We start from the raw sequence: 19,732 nt of genomic DNA, 5'->3' as shown, positions 1-19,732 counted from the left end.
TTTTAAGAAGAATTGTGGGTGATGCCCAAACCCAGACTCTGGAATGTAGTCAGAAATCGCTGCTTTTTAAGCCCTGGGGTGAGAGAAGCTTGCAAAACCTAGCACCAGTCCTTCCTTGTGAGGGCTCGAGAGCGCGCGCTGCCAAAACAACTCCCATGTGCCGCCAGAAATACCAGCGAAGCCCGTTGTTCTTGGCAGCGGCCGCCCCCAGCTCGGGGCGGACTCACAAGCACACAGCTACTCAGCGGCTGAGGCTCCCCCACAGGCATCCTTGGAGGCAGAGGTGAGAAAATTAGACTGCCTTTCCCCAAACGGGGTAAAGCAAATCACCTGGAGGCAACACCCTCTACCTCTCCCCCTCTGTAACGATCGAATCCCTACTTACGCCAGCGTCAAAGGGCTAAAATGAGTGTCTGGAGGGCAAAGGTCAAACCCATGGTTCGCCCATCTTAACAGAAGCCATATGACCCGCTTACCTGAATAAAAACCCAAATCATCAATCCCAGCCCTCCCTTCCCAGGAAGGGGAACAGATTTAAATCCATTTCTTCTTTTTGCTCCACAGAATGTGGAAGAGAGTCAAAGCAGGTAGTGTGGGAGGGAGGAGCATCCCGGTTCATCATTCAAAAATAAAGATCTCTTGTAAGTGTCATCCGAGGTTGTATACAAAAAACTTTCAATTCTCCTCGGGGTCTACGTCCAAGGGCTCATCATCGAAACTCAGCTTGTCAGCCAGCCCCTCGAACTGCTTGCCCAGACCGCCTGCAGAGTCCACGAACATGTTCGGGATGTCTTTGCCGAAGTAAATCTTGCTGTTGGAAGCGATGGCTCTGTACTTCATCAGCTGCAGGTACTCCGGTGTCAGCTTCAGCTGGAATAAACAAAGCAGAGCCCAGGTGGAGCCCCATCTGGGACAGCTCTGGGAGGCACCCTTCACAGAGGGTCTCTGCCCAAGCAGTGCGCCCCCTCGACGCTTCCAGGCCTCACGGCTCTCTGAGTGACGGGCACTAATGGATCTGCGCGGTCAGAGCTGCCAGTCTGAGGAGTTTCTGTTTCACACGATGATACAACTTCTGCGGAAGCTCGGCTCAGGGGATGGGCAGCCCCCGTGCCCCACAGCACAGCGGCCATCCCTTCTGGCCAGGAGGGCCTTTGCCGATGGCAGCCATCTGACATCCGGAGCTCTCAAACAACATTAGTGCAAGGCCAAAGAGACCTTCCCCTCCCCAGGTGGCCCAGGGTTTTACCTTGTTGGCTTCGGCCAGCTTCATAGCGGTGTAGCACTCCGCATCGGCCTTCGCCTTCTCCCGGGCCAGGAATGCAGCATCTGCGGGCAACAGGGCAGTGAGTGCAGGGCAGAGGCCACCAGAACACTGGGCCCTTCTCCCTCCTGCCTCCGTGACCTCGGGGAGACTGCTCTTTTGCCTCCTTGCTTTGGTTTCCTCTGCTGCAAAATGCGGAAAGAGGTGTTTTCCCCTATTTCACAAGTCGTGGTTGAAAATCAACCACGATGAGGAGGTGCCTGGACGGCATCCCCCTGCGGTGGGGACTAAAGATGAGCAAGGCCGCTGCTGTGCCCAGCAACCTCTCTGACAGCAGGCTCCGGAGGAGCACTGCAGCCCAGCAATGCTTCCGTTTCCCTGCACTGACTCCTCTTGCCTCTCCTCCGCGTGGAAGCCGCGTGGGGCCTGCCCCGACCTCGAGCCTCAGAGCTCTCCACCTCATCCCTCTTGTGGGGCTCAACAAAAGCCCCAGGAGCCCAGCTGGAGGTGACCCCACCTAAACAAACAGCTCGGTCCCTCTCCAACTTTGTTTCCCTTTTTATTTCCATCGCTCATTTCAAAAAAGTCCTCGTTAGCAGTGAGGAAGCTGGCACGACTCTAAATAAGGCCCCTATACACCGCGGTCCAGACCAACACCTGTTTGGACAAAGTCCTATTTCAACCTCCACCGCGCGCGTGACACTCTTCCTCAATCCGATGAGACGCGCTTTCTGTCAAGCTGATGCAAAATTTTTGCTTACTCCCTTGCCTTGGGAATGAGGCCAGCCTCCCATGAGCGCTATCTGTAGCCAAAAGCCTGGGAAGGACAGCCAGTCTGCGGGTGGGTTCTTCCTGCCCACCCCCAGCAAGACCCCGGGAGGAAGGAGGGTGGAGTCTGGCAGGGGTGCTGGCTGCAGGTGTCCGTCAAGTGGCCTTAGCACCTGATGACATGTTTTTACAAGAAATAAGAATGTCTTGTTTTGCCAAGAGCTCCCTAATGAGGAGCCACTGACCTGTAAAATCCTAGCTGGCTCTTCACCGGGCCCGCTCAAAGCCTGACAGGTCCCACAGTGAGTCCAAGTGGGCACAGCATTTGGAAGCTGGGCCTCAAGGGCCCATTTTTGTCCTAGAATTTGCTTGATTTAAGGCACCACATGAAGGAAAGGGTAGGTGGTAGGAACGAGCTGAGGGCTTAGGGGCAGGGAACTGAAGGTGAACAGAGTTCAGAAAAGCCAGCAGAGAAAACCTTCTCCAGCTCCAGTGCTATTGGTGCTGAAAAGGTGTCCCTTTCATAGCTGCCTTGGTATCCACGACAGAGGGTGTCAAGAGCAGACTAAGAGGCCACAGCTGGGGTGTTTGCGGACGTGAACGGGGGCTAGGGAAGGCACAGGGAGGAGCTGCTGTTCCGTCCTCATCTCTTTGCTCACTTCCTAGGCTCTGAGACCCTTGCCAGACAGCAGGACCTTCAGTGATTTCCTTTTTCCTTAGGCATCACATGAGCACGCCTAGCCGCACGCAGTGGACGTCTGCTGAGTGAGCAAATGCTCTCTGAAGTGGAAAACTGACGCCAGCCTGGCCCATATCTCCCCCAAAGTCGACTCAAAGCTCAGAGAAAAAGTGATTTTCCAAATAAATCATCTCGTCTTAGAACAAAGATGAAAGAATGAAGGAAATGACTGTCTCACCCCCTTGTCACAGGTGGGGCCTGAGGAAACCTTGGGCGTTTACTTCACCTGTGCTCACCTTCAATTTCTGAAATCTTCTTCTCCGTCTCCTTCTCCATCACCTTCTGCCCATAGGTGATTTCTGCGACCTGAGCCACTTTTTCTGCCTCTACAGTAAGAAAGTTGAGAAAAGGCTCACAGCTCTGGTATTTCAAAAGCTGGACTGTTTGACCGTTCCTGAGTCTCTGATGCAGGCCGGTGGGTTAGCTCAGAAGGAGAGCCCCGTGAGGGGCACAGGTGGGCTGTACCAGGGAGGGCGGTACCACGACATCGGCACAAGACAGTAAACGGAGAGACCTGGGCCCCGTGACGGAAGCGAGGAGCAGGCCCTCACCTCTCCTGTCACAAGGGTATTTCTCCTGAACGGTTAGGCTAAGGAGTAAGATACTCTCCAAACAGTTTCTCCCTGCCACTTCACTTTGGGAAGCAGTTAGTCATTGTTGATAATCCAGTGTAGTGATTACAAACCAGGTTCTGGACAGAGTCCCTGGGGTTGAACCCCGTTTCCACCAGTTAATTGCAATATGACCCTGGGCACATTATTTAAACCCTCTGGTCTTTGATTTGGGAAAATGAGGTTAACGATAGAACTTATGTCACCTGGTGGTTGTGAGGAGTACATGTGAGCACATGCAAGTGCTTTGAAAAGTACATGACCCATGATACCTGCTCGACAGGTATCAGCCATTCTTATTATCCGTTAATGCATTTAGAAAAAAGGTTCTTTTCATTTCAAACCTAAGGAGAGACTCAAAACGCACTGCCCCTAGCTGTGATCTCATGACTTCCGCTTTGCTTCTGGGAGTACGAATGCCACTCCTGCGCCCCGGCAAGGGTTTGGAGGGCTGTGTGATCTAACAGTGCCTGAGGCTACCTCTCAGCTTCCCACCACCCCCTCCAGCCCCCTTTGCCATGTGAGGGGATCGCAGAATGACATTCAGACCGATGAGGGCCTTCTTCCGCTCCGTCTCAGCTTCCTTCTCCACTACCTTCTGTTTCTGTGCTGCAATGAGAAGCTTCGTCTTCTCGCTTTCCCTGATAGGGAGAAAAAAAAAAAGCTGTGAGGCCACCATAGAAGAAGCTTCTGAGGAACTTCACCGTCTCCCGGAGAAGCCAGACTTCCGCTGAGGAGAGGCAAACTGTGAGTTCGTCCTCTCTCCTGGAAGGCTGTTGAATGTCCCAGGGAAAAGCAGTTCTGTTGCAGACAGTAACACAGCTCTCTTTCACCCCCAAAATAACTCATTTGTGGGAAATAAAGCATAATTTACTTTGGTAAAATGCACCTGCCTGCCCACTTAACCACCTTTCGCTCCTATCGTCTTTGATATGACCCAGGAAGCACAAACAATGCCCCCTGGCCCTTTGAAAAGCAGCACGGCTGGGAAGAGTTCTCCTGTGGCTCTCCACCACAGCTACGGAGCCCAGGTGACTGTCTGGATGCACCTGCTCCATCTCGCAGAGCGATGGGCTGTAACGAATACTCAAGAAGGGGAATGAGCTCCTGGCACGGCTTCAGTTAACTTTGGGATGGGATGAGGTGGGGGTGGGGTGGGGGAGTGTGGTGGGTGTAGCTTGGGCAGCAAAAAATACTCACATCAACTCGTAGTTTCTGCGGATCGCCTCAGGGATATTGGGCTTGGTCACCCGCACAGCCTGGAGGAGGAAAACAGCACGGGAAAGTGAGGGTGGCGAGTGACAGAAGCACCTCCCACTGGCCCTTCATCTTCCTGCACAAAAAGGACATCCTCTGGAAGGGGGGGATGCCCCTTCAGCAGAGCAGGCTCCTATTGTGGCCCTGCTTACTTGGATGACAAGCCCAGGGGCCATGGAGGTCAGGTCCTGTTGTAAAGCCAGCTTGAGGTTTTCGTCAATCTGATCTGGAATCAAGAAAGATGGCAAGAGTTGTTGTTACACTGTAGGCAGGGTGGAGGAAAGCATGGGGGTAGAGGACAAACTACAACACCAGCTCAAGAATGCACCCTACAGGCCAAAGGGCTTTCCAAGGCAGAGGGCTTATCAGAGCCCAGAAATCTGAAGATCCTTGGCACATCTTTCAAAGCAACATGCCTCTGCAGCCGCTTTATGCAAGCTGGATGTGAGAGCATCCTTTTCCTGTGGCCTCCACATAAAATCACCGAGGCTGTAGAAAATAGCAACCTAGGGGCATCTGCGTGGCTCAGTGGGTTAAGCCTCTGCCTTCGGCTCAGGTCATGATCTCAGGGTCCTAGGATTGAGCAGGGAGCCTGCTTCCCCTCCCCCTCTCTGCCTGCTGCTCTGCCTACTTGTGATCTGTCAAATTAAAAAAAAAAAACTTAAAAAAAGAAAATAGCAACCTTGCCCAAAAGGAAACTGAGCTTTAATAAGAAAAAGGACAAACAAGTCTTGCACATTTCTTGAGTCGGGCGGCAGCCTTTTCCTAGACAATAGCAGCTAAAGAGAAGCCAGGCAGCCTGTTTTCAAGAGGAAGGAAGATGGAGTGGTTATGTTAGGTATTTCGAAGAGAGCCAAGCCATTGAAATCCAGTCATTTGAGAAGTTTCTAAAAGAAAAATAGACTCTGACGTCAACGAAAGCCCCAAGGAAGACTATTTCCATTAAGAACTCCATCAAAGAACACAGTGGGGAAAATGAAAATTTATGGTTCTGGAAATGAGCCCGAGTCTTTTGATAGTCGTTTGCTTTGGCCCTGATTGCTCTGTGTGGAATTCACAGGGGAGCGGTTTTATAGGCAAGTGCAGGAAGAGCTCTGACAACCCCCCCAGCCCCCCTCCTTGTGGCTGGGATTCTACAGCCCCCACAGCTGCCCTCTCTGGCCGGGCCTTCTCTTCCTGAGCCCTGACCGGGAGATCCTCGGTGAGACCTTGGACGGTGCTGAGAAGACTCCACAGAACCAGGTTAGGACATCCGAATTGAATCACCTCCCTATCAGCTGCCACCCGCTTTAAGTGGCCGTTTTTGGTCACTAGTGCCCGAAACAGGGGCCTCTGAGGAATGGCAAGTGGAACTCCCTGCCTTTAACAGATGCCCAGACCAGACTGAGGTCCACAGAAGTTCAGTAATGTGTTCATGCTAGTTAGGAACCAAAATCATACATTTGTTCAATTACTATGCTTTAATTTTTAGGGCTGTTTTATGCTTTAAAACAGTACTATCTTCAACTGTCTAATCAGTAAGCAAGAGATTTTAACGTTCCCACACACTGGATATGCTCTCACAAGCCTCTCAGCACGAGGGAGAAATGCCCCAGAAGGCAGAACCTCAGATCTGGTATGTGTTTAACTTGACAGCCATGGATAAACATCACATTTTATATTTTCTTTCTTAATAGGATACCAACCAAACTTTGAGATGTTCTGTGCCCTCCCTAAGTTAATAATAAATAGTCATTTATTAGACCAAATTATATCTGACTTAAAGCTGACAACCATGGTCCTGGGCTCATAATTTTCCAGGAAAATCTGGAAGAAATATTTTGCCACAGGGCACCTGGGTGGCTCAGTGGATTAATCCTCTGCCTTCGGCTTAGGTCATGATCTCAGGGTCCTGGGATCGAGCCCTACATTGGGCTCTCTGCTCAGCAGGGAGCCTGCTTCCCCCACCCCCTCTGTCTGCCTCTCTGCCTACTTGTGATCTCTCTGTCAAATAAATAAATAAAATCTTAAAAAAAAAAGAAATATTTTGTCAGGTGGTTTATTATAAAAGTAATATTGGTAATAAGTTGTTTATACATTATAGTCATGCAAATAAATGCAGATTAGGTTACATTACACAAAGAGATTGCCACGGGTCATTGCTGAATAAGAACTATGTAGTGTTTTTATAAGACAGGCATAGAGGAGGCATCAGCATAAGCAGGGATGAGAATTACAGAGTCAGGTGGGAGGGAAGTCAGGGCCATGAGTCCTGAGAGGACAGACACAGCTAGTGGAAAACCTCCCACGTTCTAGGAATGGGATTAGAGACATGAATTCCTCCTTTACAGACACAAATAGGTTCTAAGCAAGGCAGTGTTTTTGCTCAAAAGATGTAACTTTAAAAAGAAAGAAAATTTCAAAGAAATTACATTTTCCCAGCTTCACTGTACAAGAAGTTTCACTAAGCTACTAAGTTTATCTCTTGGGCAATATGAAGTTTCCTTTTTTTTTTTTTCTTTTCTTTTTTAAAGATTTCATTTTTAAGTAATCTCTACATCCAACGTGGGGCTTGAACCCACGATCCCGAGATCAAGAGTTGTGTGCTCCACCTACTGAGCCTGCCAGGTGCCCAGACAGTAAGAAGTTTTCTATTGCAAAACAATTTCATATTTTCATTTTCTCTTCATGGAAGTTACAGTTCTTTGTCTCTTGTTGTTTCAAATGCTTTAAAGTGTTCTTTTAATGGCACAAGTTCTAAAACCAGGGCCAGAGAGAAAATAAATGCTTTTTTTTTTTTTTTTTAAGATTTTATTTCTTTACTTGACAGAGAGACACAGTGAGAGAACACAAGCAGGAGGTTGTAGGAGAGGGAGAAGCAGGCTTTCTGCCGAGCAGGGAGCCCAATGTGGGGAACAATCCCGGGACCCTGGGATCATGACCTGAGCCAAAGGCAGACGTTTAATGACTGAGCCACCCGGGCACCCTGAGAAAACTAATGCTATTTTATAAAGTGCTCTCAGTTTGAAGTTAAAAACAAAAAAAAACAAAAAACAAAAAAACTAATAATAGCAAATTCACAGAATTTTTCTTTAAAGCATACTGAATTCAAACCCTGTAAAGTGAATTTAGATTTATTTTCTACTGCAGAGAAATTAGAAGTGATTCTGAAGATTTCCCGAATCAGAAATGTGTGCAACGGGCTCTCTCACTGAGCTCACAGGCAGCACCAGGGGTCCCTCCCCGCTCCTATCTACTCTGCGAAACATTCTATCAGGGTCCTTTTTAATGAAGATTCCTAGGAAGAGACATTGTCCAGTCCTAGTATCAGGAATAGTTGTACTATCAGCACTGGTCACTAGAAAACTAGAAAACTTCTGGCAGCAAGCTTCAACAGAACACTTAACCACAAAAGAGCTCGAACAATTACTGAACTGTTTCTTTCTCTTGTTGCTAAAGTCAGGCTATGTTTACTTTGACTGGTTAAAAAGGTCAAAAAGTGTGTACTTAAGCATGTGGATTCTTTTAAGTGTTTTCCTATTCATCTCTACGCATGCAGGCTTAAAGAAACTAGGAACTTTAAGCAGCTATGGTCCTTGTCCCACTTCTAGAATTAAGTGTGAACCCTACTGTCCTCCTCACCTCTCCTGGAGGCCCTTCTTTCAGTGTGGCGGACGGAGAAGCACTCTGAAGCGAGAGCCAGGAGAGGGAGGGTCTACCTTCAGCTCTGCTAAGAAATAGTTCTAAAACTTTCTCTTTGAGCCTTAGTCCCCTCATCTGAAAATGAGGTTTTTGGGGTGGATAATCTCTAAGGTTCTTCTAGAATGGACTCGGTCTTCATTACAGAAGGCTGTTTTAGGGATAGTCGGAATGCTCTGCCTTCCAGTCCTCCGATTCGGGCCAGGAGTCCTCTAGTCCACCGTACGCCTGTGCGCAAGGCTCACCGGCTTTCATGACCTTCTGCCACTGTCATCAACATTTTCTAGAAGTTCTGCTTGGGACCAGTTCGCGGGCACTGGGTTCTTTGACACTTCCTGTTCCTGCGAACCCATCCTCCCCTACGGTAGCTCAGAAGTAGGCGGTGGGGGGGGAACAGCGGTGGAAGCATGCTACGGCCAGCAGAGGCTTTCTTACCGAAGAGCTCTATGTAGACCTCCTGAAGGGTGTGCACACTGCAGAACTGGTTTAGCTCGTGGTGGATCTTATTGAAGATGAGGGCCTTGTCGTAGTCAGCAGTGTAGTTCTTCACAATGTCATACACTGGGAGGGAAGGTGGGAATGCAGTCAGAAAAGGCAGGACTCCCCTTCTCAGACACAGCGGCTCTCCCCGCCTGAGGTGCTGAGACAGACGCGGGATGGCCGTGCGGATGGGGGGGGGACATGCTGGGCAAAGCAAGTCAGTGGTGAAGGTCAACTGGAAAAACATACCTGCATTTGGGACCAAGAAGTTCACCACTTCAATTCGGTCAAAGTAGATCATCACACCACCACTGTTGGGGGAAGAAGGAAGAAAGAAGTCACCAGTAGGCTCTGGAACAGAGTGCCGTCTCTAGGTGATGGCATCAGGTGTGTGACCTGGCAGAAAAGGAGCAGAGGAGTTCACGAGAGGCCAGAAGGTATGCGATCTCCAAGTAGGAATCTTCCAAGCTTAGAGCAAGAACACCATCTCCTGAGAAACCACATCTCCTCAAAGTATCTCCATAAGGAGAAAAGTGAAACTTCTGGGTGCCACTAGGAAAAGGACAGTTCGTATCTGCTGAATCTGCAATGCCTTTTGATTAAAGCAATCCATCGATGGGAAAAGAAAAGTGAAGGATTTCTCAGCATTTAGAAGGCCACCGTGGGACTTTATGGTCACTGTTTCTCCCTTTGTCTTCACCTTCACTTTGGTTCAGCACTTCCCTCTCCTGGCACATATTCATAATAAATAATTTTAAGCATACAGAAACGCTGAAAGAACAATACAACTCACATGCATACATGAACACCTACATTTAGCAATTGCTAACATTTTACCTTACAGATTGCTCTGCTTTTTATGTTGAACATTTCAAAGTGAGTTGCCGTCATGATACTCTTTCTCCCTTCACATGTTAGTGAGCAACATGCACTGAGGTATAATGACATCCTTCTAGGTCCCAAATCTAAGAAAATTAATAATAATTTCTCAACGGCCTCTAATACCAGATCCTTATTCCAGTTTCCTGTTGTTCCTGTTAGGGACTGAACTGTGTGCCCTCCATAGGTCCATTTGCTGAAACTCTCTTTTTTTTTTTAAGATTTTATTTATTTATTTGACAGACAGATCATAAGTAGGCAGAGAGGCAGGCAGAGAGAGAGTAGGAAGCAGGCTCCCCGCTGAGCAGAGAGCCCGATGCGGGGCTCGATCCCAGGACACTGGGATCATGACCCGAGCTGAAGACAGAGGCTTTAACCCACTGAGCCACCCAGGCGCCCCTGCTCAAACTCTTAAACGCCCCCTGTCACTGTGTTGAGTGAGACAGGGCCATAAGGTGGTAATTAAGACTCCATGAAGTCATAGGGGTAGGTCCCCAACCCGACTGGACTGGTAAAGGAAAAGAGGCAGACACCAGAGGTTTTCTGCCTGTGTGCACCCAGGAAAGGCCACGTGAGGACACTGCAAAGTTGCCATCTGCAAGCGAGGAAAAGAGGCTTCACCGAAGACGAAGCCTGCTGGCACCTTGGACTCTGTTTACATTTAGTCTGTGGCCCTCTCTTATGGCTGCCCGAGCTGACTCATCCAGTCCCCCGGTCTTTCATAGATGGTATTTTTGAACCAAGATCTAATTAAGGCTCACCATGCTTTTGTTTATGTCTTTTAGGTCTGCTTTCCAACGCAAAGCTCTTCTCTGTGATGCCACCAGGTCAGCTGTCCCGTGAGATGCCCTAATTCTGGATTTGCCTGAATGTTTCCTTGTGGTGGTGGTTTGTGATCCTATTCCAATTTGGACCTTCTTTACCTGTCACCCAGACCCCTGGAATGGTGTTCTGTTTGGATTTCTAGACCCTGAGGTCAGCCCTTACCTTTACAACATTCCCCAGCTATCAAGTCATTTATCTGCTAAAAGCTTTTAGTGGATCTTCACTTATAATGGAAAAAGCCCACACTCAGCACAGAATTCAAGGTCCTCCTGAACCTGCCTACCTTCTGTGATTTTCCCTATGGCACCGCATGTCCTCGTCAAATTGGAACCAAGGGAGCAAGGAGGCAGGGAATTTGGTAAGACCACCGAGAAGGAATGCTTCTCCTTTCACTGTCTCTAACAGAGAGCTAACAGCCAGCCCTTCCGCCGAAATAGGCTTACCCCCTTCACCCCCGGCAGCTTACCTAGTCCCGCAAGGCACATTTTTCACCTCATCTGTCTGCAGTGTGGTCTAGAAACAGAGGAGACATAAAATGGCTGTAAAATGGGCCATGAGGAGTAAAGTAACTTAGTTTTGGAATCCCAATCGCCTGGTCCTTGAGGTTATCTGGGTTGACCTTTGGCATTGTTAAACAATAATACTCTGTCTAATCCTCTTTATTTACACAGGGTGCCTGACTCAGAGCAACAAAGGTATCTACTCCAGCTTCACTGTAAGTGAATCACCATATGTACTAGCTGTGTAATAATGGTTTAGTTTAAAAAAAAAAAAAAGAACTTGGATTAAGAGTCCTAAGATCGTCTTTATCTCTACTGTCCTCCTTTCACTAGTTTTGAAATTAGAGGATTCTGTATTTAACTTGGCTCAGCCCCTTCCCAGCATTACTGTGAGACTCCTAAGATCCTGGGCACAAGTGCACTCTGAAAACCATCGAGCACTGGGGATGGCAGAAGAAATGAACAGGGAGAATGCTGGTGTCCCAGGATATTTTCCTGAGTCGGTTCAAAAATCATCCTCTACATCTTCTTATCCCTCTTAGCTGGACATACTTCAAAGATGGCTAGTCTATCTGAGCCAGGCCTTCTGTTATAATTAATCCTACTCTTCCTTTAGATGTCATCCCACCTCACCAACTCCAACTTTCCTCTCCCCCCACCCCTCAAATTATGTTCACATCTATGAAGTTCAAGTAAGAACCAGCAAAATTACCATGTTTTATTTCCATTTATCTAGGTAACCTGTGACTGAAAACACACAGACCCACACATCCTACTTTTCCTTCTTTATCTTCAGAACATTCTTCTCTGGCTCTACCTTGAAGTGAAGAAATAATTCCCAGCTGGGGCCGATGGGTCAAGGCAATGTCCCCATTTAGCCATTTCAACAATCAAATAAAGCTCCAGAGTATGTGCGGTTCATGGGGCCTCATTCTCTCTATATACACGATACATTACATATATACATTCCTTGAAGAGGCATTTACTCATCTAATGGGAAATAATTCCAAATCATTTGTTTGCCAACACTCCAAACCTGCAGAGGCCCAAACATGCCCCACAAGCCCAGTTCACCTGCACCGACTTATACGATGTGATGAAAGGAAGCATGAGATGGAAACCCGGGCCGCTGGTCGAAGTCAGAAGGGCTCCGCCTCTGCAGAGGAGAGAGAGGAGGTTTAGCAAGAGCTAGCAATGACAGCCATTACTATTTGCACCCACCTTCTCTACGCCCCCATAAACATCTCATAAAGTGACATGTGCCCGAGCCATGTCCATAGACCCCTTCCTCTCAGCTCAACCCTAACATTCTAGGAAGCCTGATGGTAAAACATAAAACCGTTATTCATGCTTTCGAGGCAGGAAAAATAGGCACATGGGCCAAGTGGAATGAAGACAGCAGGATCCCTGGCAATCCTTAACAGAAGGGGAAGTCTATTTTACTTGGTCATACCCATTGAGTTTGTGGCAATCCTTGGGGGGTGCAGTTAAGTCCAGTAATACATTTACCGACTAACTGCACAAATACTGGAGTCAAGGGACACGAACAACCAAAAGAGTAATTTTAAGAACGCTTTAAAAATCACCTGCATACCTTTTTTGGGCAGTAGGGTGACCTTCAGAACCAAGTTATATGTAAATGGTAACAAAATTAAAAGCCTTTTTTTTTGGGCACATATGAGCAGCAGGTGGGGAGAAATAAAGGGGAGAATGGAGCCCAATGAAACTTTTAGAACTTGCTATTGGCAATCCAGGAATAAGCATCTTGGGCACATATAAGGAGTTCATAACGGCTTAAAGCAAAAAACTTGGGTCATGGAGGTTACTGAGAGGAAAGCAACCCAAGATTTATAAGTGCTTCTTTGCTTTGCATTACGAAGGAAAAAATACATTTATTCCACCCCCCCAAAAAAACGAACCCCAAAAAACCAGCAATAGAGATGCAACGGGCTCCTCTTTCTTCTAAGAATCACTACTCTTGGGCTTGCCTTGATTGATATAGATCAGTCTGAAGGATTCCTTTTTCCTGAAATGGTAATTTTCAAGAGTGGGTATAAATGAGCAGAGCAGGCTAGCTCCTCAAGTTTCCATCAAGAACTGGTGCTTATGGGAGGTAACCTTGTGGCACCAAGATTCCGGGGAGGGATGTAGGAGAAAACAATGTTTCAGAGAGGATCTGCAAGCGCTGGTTTCCTTTAGATTTTGTCTCTAAATCTCTAGACACATTTATTGTCCACCACCCATGGCATCGACTTAAGACAATTAAGTTTTATATTCACACTTATATATGCATATAAGAATGTGTGTATATGTCCCCTTCATGGTCACTGACACCACAGCTCCATCTAAAAAGACTCCTTTATTCAACACAGATAATCAACAGAATCTGCTAGACAGTGACTAGGAAAGAGACATTTAACAGGCAGTTGCAAGCTTCTGTCTCTTCCTTACCTGTAATACACCCCAATATGTCCCTCTTCTATCTTGTGCACAGCTGAGAAGAGAGATGCACAAAAGAAACTGGTAGCCACAGCCACAACTGCTCCCAACTGAGCCATCAGCGAACCTGTATCCTAGGGAAAAAGACGCAGGAAAACGTGTGTGGTCCAACACGCAGGAGAAAAGTTACAATGGGGAGAGCACCTCACAAAGCTGAGCTCCCTGAAGTGGCTCAGGCCCAGCCTGTTGTACCAAGGCTAGATGTACTATGGCTAGATGTACTATGGCTAGCCTGTTGTACTAAGGCTACATGTCCAACACTCTTCATCCTATTCTCAGGCAACATTCCCACTCCTCCCCCAGCTGTGGGATCATATTCCCTACCTCCCCCAGGAGACAGTGGCTCCAGATACAGCGGGGCCCTAAGAGAGAACCAGTGCCAGTTGGGCAGCGTTCAGAACACAGCCTTCTCTTCCTGTGAACACGAATGTGCTGTCACTGGAGTCACTCATGCTAGTAAAAGGGAAGAGAGGCAGCTGCAGTATGTTGCCCAAATTACAGAGGATGTCAAATGACAGGCAGTTGTGGCTATGTAATTCTGGTCAGAGCCTCCCAGTCCTAATTGCCTGCCATTTCAAAGGAAACCATTATTTACTCCTTTCAGATGCTGGAGCGACAGAGTCAGCATGTGAGCAGAGTTCACATGATGGGATTCTCTGGCCTTTCGTCCATCTTCCCAATTATTCCTTTGGGTCTAAACCGGGGAGGGCTCTGAATACACCCTCCCACACACCTGCCTGGCACTTTGCACCTGACAGGTCCCCAAGCCCATGGTTAGAGGAGAAAGAGGGTTTCCCAGGGTGGGCTGACTAGGATCCTGGGTCCAACTGCGTTCAAGCACCAGGATAAGAAAGAGCTGGCATCTAGAGACTCATTTCCTAAACACTGAAGGCTCTGGAAAAACGATGGTTGACAGCAAAGTTCACAGTCAGGCGTGCCTGGGCCCACCCGCGCAGGGCGTGGATTCTGCCTCCCGGGGCTAACATAGCTCGGGCTCAGTCGTCTACGAGGCGCTTATTTTACCGTGGCGGACTCCAGCTACCGATCTGCAGCTGCGTCCTTTCTGCAAACGCCCCCCCCCGCCCCCAACCCGCGCCCCTTCCCTGCCCTCTTCGGAGAGAGGGTCGCGCGTCCCTAGCGCCCTGGGGCTCGCGGGGAAGGGACGGAACAGAAAGGGGTTGCTTTCTCGCTCCTGAGGGAGAGAGGCTGCTGGAGCTGGGGCCCCGGAGAACGGCTGACGAGCTTCGGCCCGGAGCCGCAACTAGGCCCAGTGCGCACACTAAGAGGCGGGGGCCGCGTACCAAGCTGTCCCTCCAGGCGTTCCGTACTCTTCCGAACCCCCCGTGCAACCGTAGAAACCGCCACGCCCTCCACACGCTACTTCCTTCCGGGCCCGTCGCTTTGATGACGCCATTAGTTCACGCGAGAAGAACACCCCTTCCTTAGGTCGTCAGCCCCGCCCCCGCCCTCCGAGCTGTCAGAGTCTGCGCTTGGTCGCCAGAGGGCGCCCGCCCCTCGGTCCGGCCCGTCAAGACCTCGGTTTAGAGTTTCCAGGTTGGGGACCGGTGTCGAGTGCTTGGAGAGTGACGCGGGGGAGGACGCTCGTGGCCACGGGTGCTGAGTGCCGGAGGGTGTCTCTTTCCGAGATTCTAACTTTGGAATTTGCTCTGGGTTCCCTCCTCCGCCCTCATTGGGTCAAGTGTGTTGTTTTTCCGAGCAGGTACCCGCGAGTAGCAACCGCTGTTGCCCTCTGCTCGCGCTTGCCTATAGCGCCGCTGAACGGAGCACATCTTTTCAAGCGTGGATTAGCCCCACTACGTCGTTCATCACACACAGTCCCTATTTTGAATTGCCCTTTATACCTTTCCAGGAGCCTTGGTCTTTGAGACCCCCAGAGCACCATCCAGCAGCTTAAGAAGGACTTATTATCACCGTTTTAGTGAACAGAATCTTGAGCTCAGTGCAGTGCAAGGGTCGCGGTGGATGACAGTCCCCTCGACGCTTCCTTAACATCTGGAGCTTAACTGCCTTTGTAACACCTGTCCGCAGTCCACAGGGCTGGCTGTTGCGTGCGGTCTCCCCCAGGCTGGGCTGTAGATTTCCTTGAGGGCGGGGACCGCGTCTGCACTTCCCGTACGTAGGTGCTCGGTAAATGCGGACTGAAGGCGCAGTGGCTCCGGGAGCAGGATCTAGGTCTCTGTGTCCTAGTCTGAGGGCATCCCGTCGTCCGCTGCCTTGGCGGTTCAGCAGCATCACATTAGGACATTTCTAATTCAGCCACTGAAGTTATTTTGTTTGCAGCAGAGAGAGAGTCCACTTGATTGCAGTGCTCAGTCAATGAAAAGATTTTACACAGAGATGGCGGCAAGATGGTGGTGGTGGACAGATTCAGGACACAGGGAAAGGAAAGCGTAGGTTTTCCAGGCATCTCTGCTTGGAACTCAGCCTGGGTTTGTTCTGGGTGAGTCTGTGTTGGGATGTTAAGCATTGTATGGTTAAGGCTACAGGTGGGCTGCCTGGGCTCTGTGTGCCCATCTCTGTCAATGAGGGCTCTTGTCTCCCCACCCTGTCTCTTCAAATCCCCCCTCCTCCCAGCTGGCCAGTCTTCGGATTGATCCTGTCGACACCTAAGAGCTTTTTGTCTCCGCGTTCAGTATGTAATTCAGCTGGGCACGCTTAATTTCGTAGTCGAGTGAATGAGTCAGAGAAATGGAAATATTGGGGTTTATCAACCCAAGGAATGGGGCTTAGCCTGTAGCATAAAGGATTTGAGTTAGTTGTAATTTAAGAATTTCCTGACTGTTAAACTTTGGAATGAACTATGAGTAGAAGTTGTGGGATTCTGTTCCCAGGAAGCTTTCTGCCAGGCCTGGGTTGTTCAATGGCGGCGTTGCCTAGAGGCTGGGGAGGAACTTCAGGAGATGATCTAGCATTTCTGAAAATCCCTCTCTTAAGGCTCCTGTGATTTTTCCGACAATATCCAGCATTATCAAGCAGATAACCCTGGGATGATTTCTTTTAAGTGGTTGAGTGAAGATACTCCACTGTCAGACTGCCTGGGTTCACATCCTGCCCTTTCACCCCAACCCGCGCCTCTTATTAACTGTATGACCTTGCAAAATGATTTATCTGTCTGTGCCTCAGTTTCTTCATCTGTAGAATGGGGGTAATAATAGTACGACCCTTCTAGGATTTTTGCAAGCAATAAATGGCAGATCAAGGAAGGCACACACGCGCGTGCACACACACACACACACACACACACACACACACACACAATGCGATAACACCTCACACTTGTCAGAACGGCTGGCCTCAAAAAGACAAGACATACCAGGTGCTGGCCAAGTTGTGGTGAGAAGGGAACCCTCTTGCACTGCTCGTAGGAATGCAAATTGGCATGACCATTGTGGAAAGCAGTATGCAGTTTTCTCAAAAAATTAAAAGTAGAAATACCTTATGATCCAGTAATTCCACTACTGGGAATTTACCCAGAGAAAAGGAAAACACTAATTTGAAAAGATACAGGCACCTCTATGTTTATCAAAGCATTATTTGCAATAGCCATGATATGGAAGCAGCCCAAGTGTCCACTGACAGATGAATGGATAAAGAAGATGTGGTGCGTATATATATGCAATGGACAATTACTCAGCCTTTAAAAAAGAATGAAGGTTCCGGACGCCTGGGTGGCTCAGTTGGTTAAGTTTCTGTCTTCGACTAAGATCATGATCCACAGTCCTGGGATCGAGCCCCACATTGGGCTTCTTGCTCAGTGGAGAGCCTGCTTCTCCCTCTGCCTTTGCTGCTCCTTCTGCTTGTGCTCTCTCTCTCTCTGACAAATAAAATCTTAAAACAATGAAGTTTCACCACTTGTGACAACGTGGATGGACCTGGTGGGTATTATGGTAAGTGAAATAAGTCAGACAGAGAAAGATAAATGCCATAAGATTTCACTTATATGTGGAATCTGAACAACAAAACAAATGATCAAACAAACAAAAAGCCAGACTCTCAAATACAGAGAACAAACTGGTGCTTTCCAGAAGGGAGGTGGGTGGGAGGACAGGCGAAATAGGTGAAAGGGATTAAGAGGTATGAACTTCCAGTTATAAAATAATTAGGTCATGGAGATGAAAAGTACAGCATAGGGAACATGGTCCATAATACTGTTATAATGTTGTATGGTGACAGATGGTGGGTACACTTATCACAGTGAGCACTGAGCAACATACAGAATTGTCAAATCACTGTGTCGTGCACCTGAAACTAATATAACATTGTATGTCACCAATGCTTCAAGAAAAAAAAGTACACACAATGTTTGGCACATTTTAAGTGTTCAATAACGTTAGCTGTTGCTGTTTTAAATAGCAAATTCCCGTAATGTGTTCTTGTCTGTTTGTAGATTCACAATATTAATGTGACAGAAGGTGAGAGAAGGATAAGCTTAAAGTTATGTGGTATTGAGTAATAACCAAATGAACGCTTATCAGAAGGAAAGATAAGGGCCTCTGAAATGTGGCTTCAACAGATATTTATTTACAATACAAATTTCATAAAGCATTATCGAATGCTTTCACGTATCAGGCCCTACCCCGTTCTCATTTTATATAATCTTGAGGTCAGCCCTTTGAGTTCAACTCCCTTCTAGAGGAGGAAGTTGAAGCTTAGAGAAGTCAAGGGACTGCCCTAGAGCACAGAGTGTGTAAATTGCAAAGCAGAATTCAAGTGATCCTGGGGCGCCTGGGTGGCTCAGTGGGTTAAGCCTCTGCCTTCAGCTCAGGTCATGATCTCAGGGTCCTGGGATTGAGCCCCACATTGGGCTCCCTGCTCAGCAGGGACCCTGCTTCCCCCCTCCTCTCTGCCTGCCTCTCTGCCTACTTTTGATCTCTCTCTCTCTGTCAAATAAATAAATAAAAAATAAAATCTTAAAAAAAAAGTAAAAAAAAAAAAAAAAGAATTCAAGTGATCCCAAGAAGATCTGTTTCATTATAGTAAATGAATGAGAAAATAATGATTCAACTTCAAAACGCACACACACACAGAGTTACCACATTTATCTCATATGTAACCTTTCAGGAATGTAGACCAATGGTCAGAAATCGCAAATACTTTAAAATTGGGCCAGTTCATTTTGCAGTCGTGGGTTGTAGTAGGATAAAAAAAGTACTCCCACCCCAGTCACCCACCTCTCCCTATCTCTGGACTGCTGTTTGTTTAGTCCTCTTACCAAGCTTCTTGTTGGTGAGAGAGCCAGTCCAAGGTGAAAAAAGACCCCTTTTCAAAGATTTTTTGAAGTTTTTTTATTTTTAATTTTTATTTATTTGACAGAGAGAGAGAGAGAGAGAGAGATCACAAGTAGGCAGAGCATCAGGCAGAGATAGGTGGGGAAGCAGGCTCCCCGCTGAGCAGAGAGCCTGATGCGGGGCTCGATCCCGAGATCATGACCTGAGCCAAAAGCAGAGGCTTCATCCACTGAGCCACCCTGGCACCCCAAGACCCCCTTTTTGCACAGAGCAGAATCATTAATAACCAGGTGAGCCCCAGAGGAGCCAGGCAACTCTTAAAATCTTGGTCTTCATTTATATCACAAGATTGGAAGTTGCTGGGAAAAGTTTTTGATTTTTCTTCTTTATGCCTCAAACAGGGAATAAAGGTCTTTTTTCAGGACATTTGATCCCAGTAAGATTTTGGTGAACGTGGGAGAAGAGAAGTAAGGAACTAATCCTTAATAATGATGAAGGGGGTTACTTCCAACACTCTTCTCGTATTTTCTGTCGGAGAAACCAGGATTGGTGCCTTTTAAGAACAAAAGGATATTTGCTCGGGGCTAATAATGTTTCTTCAAAGGAGTTTGGTAAAGGGATCAAAGAGGAATCATGAAAAAAAAAATGAAGTTGGAAGTCGGTTGGAAGTCACCTAAAGATCATTTTGTGATGATATGTTTTTACAGCTTTATTGAGGTATAATTGACCTACAATAAAGTGCATATAGAGTGTACAACTTAATAAGTTTTGACATATGTATACACCTGTGAAACCATTACCACAATCCAGATAATGAACATATGCCTCATGGCCCCACATTTCCTCATGCCCCTTTACAGTCTCTCCCTCCTGCCCCTCTCCATGATCCAGCAACCCTGATTTTCAAGCAACAACTGATCTTGTCACTATAGATTAGTTTTCATTTTGTACAATTTTATACAAATGGAATTCATACAGTGTGGATT

General features: G+C 47.7%; 1 protein-coding gene across 6 annotated transcripts; it reads right to left on the bottom strand.

The window, feature by feature from the left end:
• Positions 1-204: 204 nt before the first annotated feature.
• ERLIN2 (ER lipid raft associated 2) lies at positions 205-14,913 on the bottom strand. Of its 6 annotated transcripts, none has more exons than XM_032837978.1 (13): positions 14,799-14,844; positions 13,822-13,912; positions 13,450-13,571; positions 12,073-12,154; positions 10,965-11,011; positions 9,044-9,105; positions 8,750-8,875; positions 4,789-4,862; positions 4,580-4,638; positions 3,929-4,020; positions 3,005-3,094; positions 1,247-1,326; positions 205-870 (listed from the first exon to the last, which is right to left on the bottom strand). In XM_032837978.1, the coding sequence occupies exons 3-13, from the start codon at positions 13,554-13,556 to the stop codon at positions 676-678; spliced, it is 1,014 nt and encodes a 337-aa protein (XP_032693869.1). In that variant the 5' UTR covers positions 13,557-13,571; positions 13,822-13,912; positions 14,799-14,844; the 3' UTR covers positions 205-675. The 6 variants fall into 6 exon arrangements, with proteins under 6 accessions (XP_032693869.1, XP_032693871.1, XP_032693870.1 ...); XM_032837980.1 differs by having other exon boundaries at positions 13,822-13,950; positions 14,799-14,842; XM_032837979.1 differs by lacking the exon at positions 14,799-14,844 and adding an exon at positions 14,521-14,789 and having other exon boundaries at positions 13,822-13,950.
• Positions 14,914-19,732: the final 4,819 nt, after the last annotated feature.

Source organism: Lontra canadensis, unplaced genomic scaffold (genome assembly GCF_010015895.1).
Source record: "Lontra canadensis isolate GAN:19392208 unplaced genomic scaffold, GSC_riverotter_1.0 scaffold101, whole genome shotgun sequence".
NCBI lineage: Eukaryota > Metazoa > Chordata > Mammalia > Carnivora > Mustelidae > Lontra > Lontra canadensis.
The sequence above is the reverse complement of the archived record's forward strand: the minus strand, read 5'-3'. Positions and strand labels throughout refer to the sequence as shown.